Source organism: Entelurus aequoreus, linkage group LG27, assembly GCF_033978785.1.
Source record: "Entelurus aequoreus isolate RoL-2023_Sb linkage group LG27, RoL_Eaeq_v1.1, whole genome shotgun sequence".
In the NCBI taxonomy this organism is placed as follows: domain Eukaryota; kingdom Metazoa; phylum Chordata; class Actinopteri; order Syngnathiformes; family Syngnathidae; genus Entelurus; species Entelurus aequoreus.
Window position 1 is genome coordinate 611,154 of NC_084757.1, and position 14,554 is coordinate 625,707.

The 14,554-nt window shown below is 41.4% G+C and overlaps 1 protein-coding gene across 1 annotated transcript in view; it reads right to left on the reverse strand.

Annotated features, from left to right (window-relative positions):
* The window catches only part of LOC133644220 (kelch-like protein 30), a 21,441-nt gene extending 7,187 nt beyond the window's left edge, over positions 1–14,254 (reverse strand). The window contains exons 1-3 of the mRNA XM_062038568.1: positions 14,032–14,254; positions 10,125–10,211; positions 7,064–7,219 (exon numbers count right to left, since the gene is read on the reverse strand). Of these exons, the coding sequence (XP_061894552.1) occupies positions 7,064–7,219; positions 10,125–10,211; positions 14,032–14,233 (445 nt within the window). The 5' untranslated portion in view covers positions 14,234–14,254. The remainder of the gene's footprint in view (positions 1–7,063; positions 7,220–10,124; positions 10,212–14,031) is intronic.
* Between the last annotated feature and the right edge of the window lie 300 nt (positions 14,255–14,554).

The window sequence follows — 14,554 nt, forward strand, 5'->3', positions numbered from 1 at the left end:
AGGGGTCTCAAACACGCGGCCCGCGGGCCAATTGCGGCCCGCGAGATGTTATTTTGCGGCCCGCACCTTTAATATGAAAATGTTATGTTAGTGCGGCCCGCAAGTTTTATATGAATGGCGCTTGACAGCGTCATACTAGTAAACCCTCCCGATTTTTCCGGGAGACTCCCGAATTTCAGTGCCGCTCCCGTAAATCTCCAGGGGGCAACCATTCTCCCGAATTTCTGCCGATTTTCACCCAGACAACAATATTAAGGGCGTGCCGTGACAGCACTGTCCAGACAACAATATTAAAGGCCTACTGAAATGAATTTTTTTTATTTAAACGGGGATAGCAGATCCATTCTATGTGTCATACTTGATCATTTCGCGATATTGACATATTTTTGCTGAAAGGATTTAGTAGAGAACATCGACGATAAAGTTCGCAACTTTTGGTCGCTGATAAAAAAAAGCCTTGCCTGTACCGGAAGTAGCGTGACGTCGCAGGTTGAAAGGCTCCTCACATTTCCCCATTGTTTACACCAGCAGCGAGAGCGATTCGGACCGAGAAAGCGACAATTTCCCCATTAATTTGAGCGAGGATGAAAGATTCGTGGATGAGGAACGTTAGAGTGAAGGACTAGAGTGCAGTGCAGGACGTATCTTTTTTCGCTCTGACCGTAACTTAGGTACAAGCTGGCTCATTGGATTCCACACTTTCTCCTTTTTCTATTGTGGATCACGGATTTGTATTTTAAACCACCTGGGATACTATATCCTCTTGAAAATGAGAGTCGAGAATGTGAAATGGACATTCACAGTGACTTTTATCTCCACGACAATACATCGGTGAAGCACATTAGCTACGGAGCTAACGTGATAGCATCGTGCTTAAATGCAGATAGAAACAAAATAAATAAACCCCTGACTGGGAGGATAGACAGCAGATCAACAATACTACTATCAGGAGACACCGAACCAAACACTGGACCTGTAACTACACGGTTAATGCTGTGCCGCCTGTCGAAGCCTTGCAATGCTGTTGGTAACGACGCATTTGAAGCTAACCTACGCCAGCCCTCATCTGCTCATCAACACCCGTGCTCACCTGCGTTCCAGCGATCGACGGCGCGACGAAGGACTTCACCCGATCATCGATGCGGTCGGCGGCTAGCGTCGGATAGCGCGTCTGCTATCCAACTCAAAGTCCTCCTGCTTGTGTTGCTGCAGCCATCCGCTAATACACCGATCCCACCTACAGCTTTCTTCTTTGCCGTCTCCATTGTTCATTAAACAAATTGCAAAAGATTCACCAACACAGATGTCCAGAATACTGTGGAATTTTGCGATGAAAACAGAGCTGTTTGTATTGTGATACAATGGTGTCCGAATACTTCCGCTTCAGCCATCGACGTCACGCGCATACGTCATCATACATAGACGTTTTCAACCGGAAGTTTCCCGGGAAATTTAAAATTGCACTTTATAAGTTAACCCGGCCGTATTGGCATGTGTTGCAATGTTAAGATTTCATCATTAATATATATAAACTATCAGACTGCGTGGTCGGTAGTAGTGGCTTTCAGTAGGCCTTTAAGGGCGTGCCGTGACGGTACTGCCTTTAGCGTCTCCTCTACAGCCTGTACAAACAGCGTGCCAGCCCAGTCACATGTTGTATTTGGCTTCTGTAGACACACGTAAGCGACTGTAAGGCATACTGAGGGTGTCCGTATAAACAACTTTAACACTGTTACAAATATGCGCCACACTGTGAACCCACACCAAACAAGAATGACAAACACATTTCGGGAGAACATCCGCACCGTAACACAACATAAACACAACAGAACAAATACCCAGAATCCCATGCAGCCCTAACTCTTCCGGGCTACAATAAAACATCGGGAGGGTTGGCAAGTATGTTGCTAGGGCGGGAAAGCCATTCAAAGAAGGTGAATTCATTAAAAAGTGCATGTTAGATTTTTTTTAAGAAATCGTTTCTTGCGGCCCAGCCTCATCCAGTTTCTGCATCCAGTGGCCCCCAGGTAAATTGAGTTTGAGACCCCTGATTTAAATCAATGTTCAAGTAAATTTATCTTTTTTATTGTAAAGAATAATAAATAAATTTTAATTGAATTCTTCATTTTAGCTTCTGTTTTTTCGACGAAGAATATTTGTGAAATATTTCTTCAAACTTATTATGATTAAAATTCAAAAAAATTATTCCGGCAAATCTAGAAAATCTGTAGAATCAAATTTAAATCTTATTTCAAAGTCTTTTGAATTTCTTTTAAAAATTTGGTTCTGGAAAATCTAGAAGAAATAATGATTTGTCTTTGTTAGAAATATAGCTTGGTCCAATTTGTTATATATTCTAACAAAGTGTAGATTGGATTTTAACCTATTTAAAACATGTCATCAAAATTCTAAAATTAATCTTAATCAGGAAAAATTAGTAATGATGTTCCATAAATTATTTTTTTTATTTTTTTGAAAAAGATTCGAATTAGCTAGTTTTTCTCTTCTTTTTTTCGGTTGAATTTTGAATTTTAAAGAGTCGAAATTGAAGATAAACATTGTTTCAAAATTTAAATGTCATTTTTTTCGTGTTTTCTCCTCTTTTAAACCGTTCAATTAAATGTAAATATCATTAATTATTAATAATAACATAGAGTTAAAGGTAAATTGAGCAAATTGGCTATTTCTGGCAATTTATTTAAGTGTGTATCAAACTGGTAGCCCTTCGCATTAATCACTACCCAAGAAGTAGCTCTTGCTTTCAAAAAGGTTGGTGACCCCTGATTTAGCATAATAATCATAACTAGAAAATTCCCGCGGTGGGCCTGCTATCTGTTAGAGCAGGGGTCACCAACCTTTTTGAAACCAAGAGCTACTTCTTGGGTACTGATTAATGCGAAGGGCTACCAGTTTGATACACACTTAAATAAATTGCCAGAAATAGACAATTTGCTCAATTTACCTTTAACTCTATGTTATTATTATTAATTAATGATATTTACACTTAATTGAACAGTTTAAAAGAGGAGAAAACACGAAAAAAATGAAAATAAAATTTTGAAACATAGTGTATGTTCAATTTCGACTCTTTAAAATTCAAAATTCAACCGAAAAAAAATAAGAGAAAAACTAGCTAATTCGAATCTTTTTGAAAAAATTTAAAAAATAATTTATGGAACATCATTAGTAATTTTTCCTGATTAAGATTAATTTTAGAATTTTGATGACATGTTTTAAATAGGTTAAAATCCAATCTACACTTTGTTAGAATATATAACAAATTGGACCAAGCTATATTTCTAACAAAGACAAATCATTATTTCTTCTAGATTTTCCAGAACAACATTTTTAAAAGAAATTCAAAAGACTTTGAAATAAGATTTCAATTTGATTCTACAGATTTTCTAGATTTGCCAGAATAATTTTTTTGAATTTTAATCATAATAAGTTTGAAGAAATATTTCACAAATATTATTCGTCGAAAAAACAGAAGCTAAAATGAAGAATTAAATTAAAATTTATTTATTATTCTTTACAATAAAAAAAATAAATTTACTTGAACATTGATTTAAATTGTCAGGAAAGAAGAGGAAGGAATTTAAAAGGTAAAAAGGTATATGTGTTTAAAAATCCAAAAATAATTTTTAAAGGTTGTATTTTTTCTCTAAAATTGTCTTTCTGAAAGTTATAAGAAGCAAAGTAAAAAAAAATAATGAATTTATTTAAACAAGTGAAGACCAAGTCTTTAAAATATTTTCTTGGATTTTCAAATTCTATTTGAGTTTTGTCTCTCTTAGAATTAAAAATGTCGAGCAAAGCGAGACCAGCTTGCTAGTAAATAAATACAATTTAAAAAATAGAGTCAGCTCACTGGTAAGTGCTGCTATTTGAGCTATTTTTAGAACAGGCCAGCGGGCTACTCATCTGGTCCTTACGGGCTACCTGGTGCCCGCGGGCACCGCGTTGGTGACCCCTGTGTTAGAATATTTGGTTCTAAATTATCACAAAAACTTTGTATTACATTGAGTTCCTGACAAGAAGACAAAAGCTGTCTTTGAAACCTACCAAGAGTAAGGCTCGTAAAACTCCACTGTGTAAGGGCGGGGGGGGGAAGCAAGATGAAGGTGTTCCTGTTTTCTCTCATGCATGGTAATCAACAGAAAGATATTGTTCTAACCCAAGGACTGCAAAGCGGAGAGAACCAAGGATCTGCCCAATTTCCAGACGACCTCTTCTTTTGAACTATTCTGTAACCAAAGGCAGCGCTGTTTACGACCCACTTCCCTCTGGAAGTGGTGGTCAGGTGGTTGGACAAAGTCTTGTTTAATAGATGTCTTGTGTTTGAACCTGACACTATCTAGACTAGACTAGACTAGAATTCCTTTTTATTGTCATTCAAATTTGAACTTTACAGCACAGATAAGAACGAAATATCGTTATATAAACTCATGGTAGTGCAGGATAAAAAAGCAATAAGGTGCATATATAAATAAATAAATATATATAAATACATATATATAAACTAAATATATATAAATAAATAAATACAAAAATAGATTACTGTACAGATAAATATATTGCACTTTTCCACATGCGTCCACGTTTATGGATGTATGTTATATTGTCTTTTTTATTCCAGTGAGTTAATCCATTTAGGGGGGAGTTGAGGGGATAATTTAATTATGATGCGTTCAAGAGTCTTTCTGAGTCTGAATCTGTGCCCTGGACCTCTGGCCGGGGGTCGCCGGAAGCCGCCGTACTTAGTAGATGGTGCCGAGTGTCTGAATCCGTGAGTTTCAGATGTAACTGTACACAATGAATTACAGAGCTAGCCTAAAATGTTAGCATGCGCACATTGAAATGCTAACACTTAGCAAAATGTGCTAACAATGGCATTCTAACAGTTAGCATGTCTCACGCGTCAATTAACACGGCTGTAAGGCGTATGGCCTCGGAAATCGAGAAAAACGTTGAAAAGTAGATGAAAAAGTTAGCATGTTTAAGTTAGCTAGCTAGCATGCTATCATTCGCATGCTAAAAGTTAACAAGTGTCACATACCAAGTAAATATGACTCTGGGGTAAACGGTAGCAAAACTAGCTCAAAAAGTTAGCACGCTAATGTTAGCATGCTAGCAGGCTAGTGTGACCGTGATAATAGTTAGCATGTGTCACATACCAAGTTATATGACTCTGGGGTAAACGGTAGCAAAACTAGCTCAAAAAGTTGGCACGCTAATGTTAGCATGCTTGCAAGCTAACGTGACTATGATAATATTTAGCATGTGTCACATACCAAGTTATATGACTCTGGGGTAAACGGTAACAAAACTAGCTCAAAAAGTTGGCACGCTAATGTTAGCATGCTAGCAAGCTAACGTGACTATGATAAAAGTTAGCATGTGTCACATACCAAGTTGTATGACTCGAAGGTGTATGGCTGGGGAATTGCAGAAAGAAAAAAAAGAGTACAAATAGCTAAAAAAAAAGTTAGCACTTTAAGGTTAGCCTGCTAACATAAGCATGCTGGCAGTTAACAAGTGTCACATATCAAGTAATGCGACTGTAAGGTAAGCGGTTGCAAAATTAGCTCAAAAAGCGAGCACTTATATGTTAGCATGCTAACATGCTAACGTAAACATGCATACAGTTAGCATGTTTCAAATACTAAGGTATATGACTCAAAGGTGTATGGCTGGGGAATTACAGAAAAAAAAAGTACAAATAGCTAAAAAAAAAAAGTTAGCACTTTAAGGTTAGCATGCTAACATAAGCATGCTAGCAGTTAACCAGTGTCACATACCAAGTTATGCGACTGTAAGGTAAACGTTGCAAAATTAGCTCAAAAAGCGAGCAATTATATGTTAGCATGCTAACATGCTAACGTAAACATGCATATAGTTAGCACGTTTCAAATACTAAAGGTATATGACTGTAAGGTGAACATGGCTGCGGAATTACAGAAAAAATATTTTGCATAATAGTCATAATAAAAGTTGACTGTTTAGATAAGCTAGTTGCAGGGAGATGCCCTAAAAATTTATTTTAAAAAATTGTTTGTAAAAAAAATAATAATAATAATGACTAAAAATAAAAATAAAATTTTTTATACATTTATTTTTGAAAATTATTTAATGATTTAGAATCGGGATGAATAAAAATCACGATTTGGATGTGAATATGTATATTATTTTGTGCATGATTGGAGTGAGGTATTCCAGAAAATTTTCTTTTTTTACGTCCGAATCATGATTTGGAGTGCATGAGAAAGTGGAAAGGAAATGGTAGCTTTCTTTTTTTAATGCTAAGTATATTACACCAGTCTTTCTTAACCAATAGGGCCGGGTCCCATTTTTGGACCAGGAGCGCCCCCTATAGAGGGCTGCCAAAAAATACCTGTTCCTCAGCTGTACTCAGTTGTAATGCACTTTCCCACCACTTGTGGCAGTAATGACAACATCAAACAGAATGAGTCTGGCGCCACATTCAAAAATCATTTAAGCGCCAAAATTATGACTAAAGTGGTGAAACCGTGTTTTCATTTACACTTGATCTCAGAAAAATATATATATTGGTAATTATTCCTCATGTGGTTATAATGTATTTATTTATCTTGCAGTATATTTAATTAGCATTGATTTTTGGAATCAGTCTGACCAAAGCCTTGATAATAATCCTAACGCATGATTTCATATCATTTGCAAGCTCTATCCTGTTAAAGTAGGTTGGATATCATTTTTGAATAATATTTAAAATCAAGAGTAGGATTACTAATTGAGTGTTATTATTTGAGTGGGCCCCGGGTCCCTCTGTAGTGGAAAAGTTGGGCCCCGAGGTCAGAAAGGTTAAGAGCCCCTGTATTACACAACCAATGTTGTTGAGTTGATAGTAAACAAAACAAGGTTCTGTAACATTTTAATGCGCATGTAAGACTAGACTTTGTAAAAACTCTAATAGTAGGTTGCCTACAGCCACAGCTGTTGATGCTAATGATTTGAAGCTGAAGCGGATCAGAGACCCTGGCGGTAAAAATGTTCATCCCGGTCGTTTACGGTGATTTCTTACCTCCGATGACGTAAATCTCGCCGTTGAGCGTCGCGGACGAATGGTTGGTGCGTGGGCGCAGCATGGGCGCCACGGTGACCCACCTCCCCTCCTTGGTGATGTACTTCCATGTCTCCGTGGTGGACCAGGTGTTGGTGTTGGAGCCCCGCGAGCCTCCTGTGAGACACACGCTTTGTCCGTCAAGGTGCTGCGCTTCAGCAATACACACACGCACAGTCGTCACACACACGCACAGTCGACACACACACGCACAGTCGTCACACACACACACACACACAGTCGTCAATCACACGCACAGTCAACACACACGCACAGTCGACACACACGCACAGTCGTCACACACACACACACACAATCGTCACACACACACACAGTCGTCACACACGCAGTTATCACACACACGCACGGTCGTCACACACACACACATTTGTCACACACGCACAGTCATCACAAACACGCACAGTCATCACACACACAGTCTTCACACACACGCACAGTCGTCACACACACACACGCACAGTCGTCACACACAAGCACGGTCGACACACGCACGGTCGTCACACACACGCACAGTCGTCACAAACACGCACAGTCGTCAATCACACGCATAGTCGTCAATCAGACGCACAGTCGTCACAAACACGCATAGTCGTCAATCACACGCACAGTCGTCAATCAGACGCACAGTCATCACAAACACGCACAGTCGTCACAAACACGCAGTCGTCAATCACACGCACAGTCGTCAATCAGACGCACAGTCATCACAAACACGCACAGTCGTCACAAACACGCAGTCGTCAATCAGACGCACAGTCGTCAAACACGCACGGTCGTCACAAACACGCACAGTCGTCAATCACACGCAAAGTCGTCAATCACACGCACAGTCGACACAAACACGCACAGTCGTCACAAACACGCAGTCGTCACAAACACGCACAGTCGTCAATCAGACGCACAGTCGTCACAAACACGCAAAGTCGTCAATCACACGCACAGTCGTCAATCACACGCACAGTCGTCAATCAGACGCACAGTCGTCACAAACACGCACAGTCGTCACAAACACGCACAGTCGTCAATCAGACGCACAGTCGTCACAAACACGCACAGTCGTCACAAACACGCACAGTCATCAATCAGACGCACAGTCGTCACAAACACGCACGGTCGTCACAAACACGCACAGTCGTCAATCACACACAAAGTCGTCAATCACACGCACAGTCGTCACAAACACGCACAGTCGTCACAAACACGCACAGTCGTCACAAACACGCACAGTCGTCACAAACACGCACAGTCGTCAATCACACGCAAAGTCGTCACAAACACGCACAGTCGTCAATCACACGCACAGTCGTCACAAACACGCACAGTCGTCACAAACACGCACAGTCGTCAATCAGACGCACAGTCGTTACAAACACGCACGGTCGTCACAAACACGCACTGTCGTCAATCACACGCAAAGTCGTCACAAACACGCACAGTCGTCACAAACACGCACAGTCGTCACAAACACGCAGTCGTCACAAACACGCACAGTCGTCAACCACACGCACAGTCGTCAACCACACGCACAGTCGTCAACCACACGCACAGTCATCAACCACACGCACAGTCGTCAATCACACGCACAGTCGTCAATCACACGCACAGTCGTCACAAACACGCAAAGTCGTCAATCACACGCACAGTTGTCAATCACACGCACAGTCGTCACTCACACACCTAGTCGTCACACACCTACAGTCGTCACACACCTACAGTCGTCACACACGCACAGTCATCACTCACACGCACAGTCGTCACACACACACACACACAGTCGTCACACAATCGTCACACACGTACAGTCTACACACACACACACACACACACAGTCGTCACACACACACACACAGTTGTCACACAATCATCACACACACGCACAGTTGTCACACCCACACAGTCGTCACACGCACACAGTCGTCACACACACACAGTTGTCACACAATCGTCACACACACGCACAATTGTCAAACACACGCACAGTCGTCACACGCACACGGGCGTCACAGGCACACGGTCGTCACACATACGCACACAGTCGTCACACGTACACACACAGTCGTCACACGCACACAGGCGTCACACGCACACGGTCGTCACACATACGCACACAGTCGTCACACGTACACACACAGTCGTCACACGTACACACACAGTCGTCACACGTACACACACACACAGTCGTCACACACACACTTGTCACACTCGTCACACGCACACAGTCGTTACACCCACGCACACTCGTCACACATGCACAGCTGTAAAACACACACAGTCGTCACACGTACAGTCGTCACATGCACAGTCGTCACACGCACACACACGGTCGTCACACAGTCGTCACACACGCACTTGTCACACTCGTCACATGCACACAGTCGTCACACGCACGCACACTCGTCACACACGCACACAGTCGTCACACACACACTTGTCACACTCGTCACACGCACACAGTCGTTACACTCGCGCACACTCGTCACATATGCACAGCTGTAAAACACACACAGTCGTCACACACACACAGTCGTCACATGTACAGTCGTCACATGCACAGTCGTCACACGCACACACACGGTCGTCACACAGTCGTCACACACGCACTTGTCACACTCGTCACATGCACACAGTCGTCACACGCACGCACACTCGTCACACACGCACAGTCGTCACACACACACCGTCGTCACACACGCACTTGTCATACTCGTCACATGCACACGGTTGTCACACGCACGCACACTCGTCACACACACACAGCTGTAACACACACACAGTCGTCACACACACACCCACACAGTGGTCACACACATACACCCACACACACAAACACACAGTGGTCACACGCACGCACACTGTGGTCACACACACACACACACACACACACACACACACACACACACACACACACACACACACACACACACACACACACACACACACACACACACACACACACACGCACACACACACGCACACACACCCACAGTGGTCACACACACACCTGTGACATAGACATCATTGTTGAGAGACACCATGGAGAAGCCCCACTTGTTGGGGTTGGGGAAGTTGGGGAGTTCATGCCACTCTTCTGCAAAGACAGCACACATTAATAGTCCAGCAGAGATGACAATGTATGGAGGAAAGTATTAATAGTCCGGCAGAGATGACAATGTATGGAGGAAAGTATTAATAGTCCGGCAGAGATGACAATGTATGGAGGAAAGTATTAATAGTCCGGCAAAGATGACAATGTATGGAGGAAAGTATTAATAGTCCGGCAGAGATGACAATGTATGGAGGAAAGTATTAATAGTCCGGCAGAGATGACAATGTATGGAGGAAAGTATTAATAGTCCGGCAAAGATGACAATGTATGGAGGAAAGTATTAATAGTCCGGCAGAGATGACAATGTATGGAGGAAAGTATTAATAGTCCGGCAGAGATGACAATGTATGGAGGAAAGTATTAATAGTCCGGCAAAGATGACAATGTATGGAGGAAAGTATTAATAGTCCGGCAGAGATGACAATGTATGGAGGAAAGTATTAATAGTCCGGCAGAGATGACAATGTATGGAGGAAAGTATTAATAGTCCGGCAAAGATGACAATGTATGGAGGAAAGTATTAATAGTCCGGCAGAGATGACAATGTATGGAGGAAAGTATTAATAGTCCGGCAGAGATGACAATGTATGGAGGAAAGTATTAATAGTCCGGCAGAGATGACAATGTATGGAGGAAAGTATTAATAGTCCGGCAGAGATGACAATGTATGGAGGAAAGTATTAATAGTCCGGCAAAGATGACAATGTATGGAGGAAAGTATTAATAGTCCGGCAGAGATGACAATGTATGGAGGAAAGTATTAATAGTCCGGCAGAGATGACAATGTATGGAGGAAAGTATTAATAGTCCGGCAGAGATGACAATGTATGGAGGAAAGTATTAATAGTCCGGCAGAGATGACAATGTATGGAGGAAAGTATTAATAGTCCGGCAGAGATGACAATGTATGGAGGAAAGTATTAATAGTCCGGCAGAGATGACAATGTATGGAAGAAAGTATTAATAGTCCAGCAGAGATGACAATGTATGGAGGAAAGTATTAATAGTCCGGCAGAGATGACAATGTATGGAGGAAAGTATTAATAGTCCGGCAGAGATGACAATGTATGGAGGAAAGTATTAATAGTCCAGCAGAGATGGCAATGTATGGAGGAAAGTATTAATAGTCCAGCAGAGATGACAATGTATGGAGGAAAGTATTAATAGTCCAGCAGAGATGACAATGTATGGAGGAAAGTATTAATAGTCCAGCAGAGATGACAATGTATGGAGGACAGTATTAATAGTCCGGCAGAGATGACAATGTATGGAGTAAAGTATTAATAGTCCGGCAGAGATGACAATGTATGGAGGAAAGTATTAATAGTCCAGCAGAGATGACAATGTATGGAGGAAAGTATTAATAGTCCAGCAGAGATGACAATGTATGGAGGAAAGTATTAATAGTCCAGCAGAGATGACAATGTATGGAGGAAAGTATTAATAGTCCGGCAGAGATGACAATGTATGGAGGAAAGTATTAATAGTCCAGCAGAGATGACAATGTATGGAGGAAAGTATTAATAGTCCAGCAGAGATGACAATGTATGGAGGAAAGTATTGGGACAGGAAGTGCAGCCATGTGAGCTCCCTTTCAGGAAATCAAGACTATATTTCCTGCAATTGTGTGCATTTCTAGTAATCAAATGTATATACTTGTTCTTATGCTTTCTGAGCTCACTATGTTCTCTGCTCGCTGTACATATCCTACCAAGTCAGACCTACACTGTTTCAATGTCCATTTCTCTGATGATGCAATTGTTGATGACTGAAGTGCTGATATCAACCAAACCAAACCCTCCCACCCACTCCACATCCCACCCCCCGGATTGTAAATAATGTAAATAATTCAATGTATATACTGTTGCGTCAGACCAGTTCTTCCTCCAAGGGAATCTAAGTTACTGGTCAATCCAAAGTTCTTTCAATGACATATATGCTGAGTAAGAAGGACCATCAAGACAGAATTGGAATATTTTCAAGTTTATACCAAAGCTTTAGGAGATCAGCTTAACCAATACATTCATATCAGCTACTCTAGTTGATCCGGCATTCCAAGGGGAAAACCAACTTCCCCCCATCTCTCCCCTCTCAACACTGATAAGGAGAGAGACGTGGGGGTTGTCTTCACATTCCAACACAAGACACTAAACAGACAATCTGAAGACAAAGAGAGACTGGTAGAATAAACAAAGGAAAAGTACTAGCTACTCTAAACATGGCTATGTAAAAAGAAAGAACTGTTAAACACATATGCATCCTTCCACAATACTCTGATGATTAACTTGTGTGATGACTGTATCATGCTGATAGTATATATTTGTACCACGAATTGATGAACGTGGACCCCGACTTAAACAAGTTGAAAAACTTATTCGGGTATTACCATTTAGTGGCCAATTGTACGGAATACGTACTGTACTGTGCAATCTACTAATAAAAGTTTCAATCAATCAATCAATCAATCAAAAGCGAAGGCCATGGGACAAGAAGTAAACTAGCTAGACCAGGGGTGTCAAACTCATTTTAGATGGGGGGCCACATGGAGAAAAATCTACTCCCAAGTGGGCCGGACTGGTAAAATCACGGCACAATAACTTAAAAATAAAGACAACTTCAGATTGTTTTCTTTGTTTAAAAATAGAACAAGCACATTCTGAAAATGTACAAATCATAATGTTTTTTGTTGTTGTTTTTTTTACAATTACATGTTGCGGCTAATGGTATTCTATCTTTATTTGTCGTTATTTACATTTTCTGAATAAATTATGTGATAATCATCAATGTTCATCAACTCATTGGTGTTAAATTTCAATCTATCAAGATTAAAAAAATATATCAAATTCAGATTACAGGATGTTATTTATGTAGTTTGATCATTTTCCTCGACTGATGTACTAACATGTGGTTTATTTTGTACATATGTAACATCATCTACAAAGATACAAATAATTGCTATTGCGACATCCAGTGGAGACATTTAGAACAGCTGTTTCTTTCATTCCAAAATTTCAGGTTAATTTTATATACCTAGCAAACTCATCCCACGGGCCGGATAAAACCTGTTCGCGGGCCTGATCCGGCCCTCGGGCCGTACGTTTGACATCCCTGAGCTAGACGATGCTAACTATGCTAACTGTCCTGCAATCTAGTTTAGGTGAGCACCTGCGGATCCTATTTTTTTTAAATTGGTTGGATGGATTTAGTGGTGTTTACATAACTCACCCAGGGAACTTTCGAAGTGAAGTGAATTATATTTATATAGCGCTTTTTCTCTAGTGACTCAAAGCGCTTCTACATAGTGAAACCCAATATCTGAGTTACATTTAAACCAGTGTGGGTGGCACTGGGAGTGTCTTGCCCAAGGGCACGACGGCAGTGACTGGGATGGCGGAAGCCGGGGATCGAACCTGGAACCCTCAAGTTGCTACCGACCGAGCTATACCGCCAATAACTTTTGTTATTGTTCGAGTTCCTGTTGGACGGGTTTTCGCGGGACTCATTTGGGTGTTGCCCTGTGAGGATGCTGCTAAGAAAACTAAGTTAGCTCCGTATCTTGACACTCTCCGTTCGACTCCCAATAATTACAAGCTGTTATTTTATTAAAAATCACGTAATTGATCATTTAGACACGGAAATGAATGTTTATCAATCAATGTCTACTTATATAGTGTCTCAAAGGGCTGCACAAACACAACGACATCCTGGGCTCAGATCCAAGGGAAAAACTCAACCCAATGGCATGACAATGAGAAACCTCGGACATGCCTGGAAGTGAGCAAGAAGAAGACTGAAATCTAACTTGTCTTGGTGTTGTAGAAGGTGCAGTTCCCGGGCTGCGGCCTCCTCTCGCGCAGACTTGGCTCGTCGTCTTCGTCCGAGTCTTCGTCCGAGTTTTCGTCGTCCAGGGAACGACCCCCCATGACGAACAGCACCTCCTGCAGGTTGGGCTGGGGACTTGCCGACGGGTTGACTCGACCCGTGCACTCCGAGACCAAGTGCATTTTCTGTGGGCAGTCATAGAATGAGCGTGCACACCTTTATCCAGATCCTCTCTAACATGCATGATCAACCACCACACAGATTTGTTGTACAGTCGCGGTCAAAAGTGTACATACACGTGTAAAGAACATCATGTCATGGCTGTCTTGAGTTTACAATCATTTCTACAACTCTTATTTTGTTGTGATAGAGTGATTGGAGCACATACTTGTTGCTCACAAAAAAACATTCATGAAGTTTGCTTCTTTTATGAATTTATTATGAGTCTACTGAAAATGTGAGCAAATGTGCTGGGTCAAAAGTAGCTTTTGGTAGCCATCCAC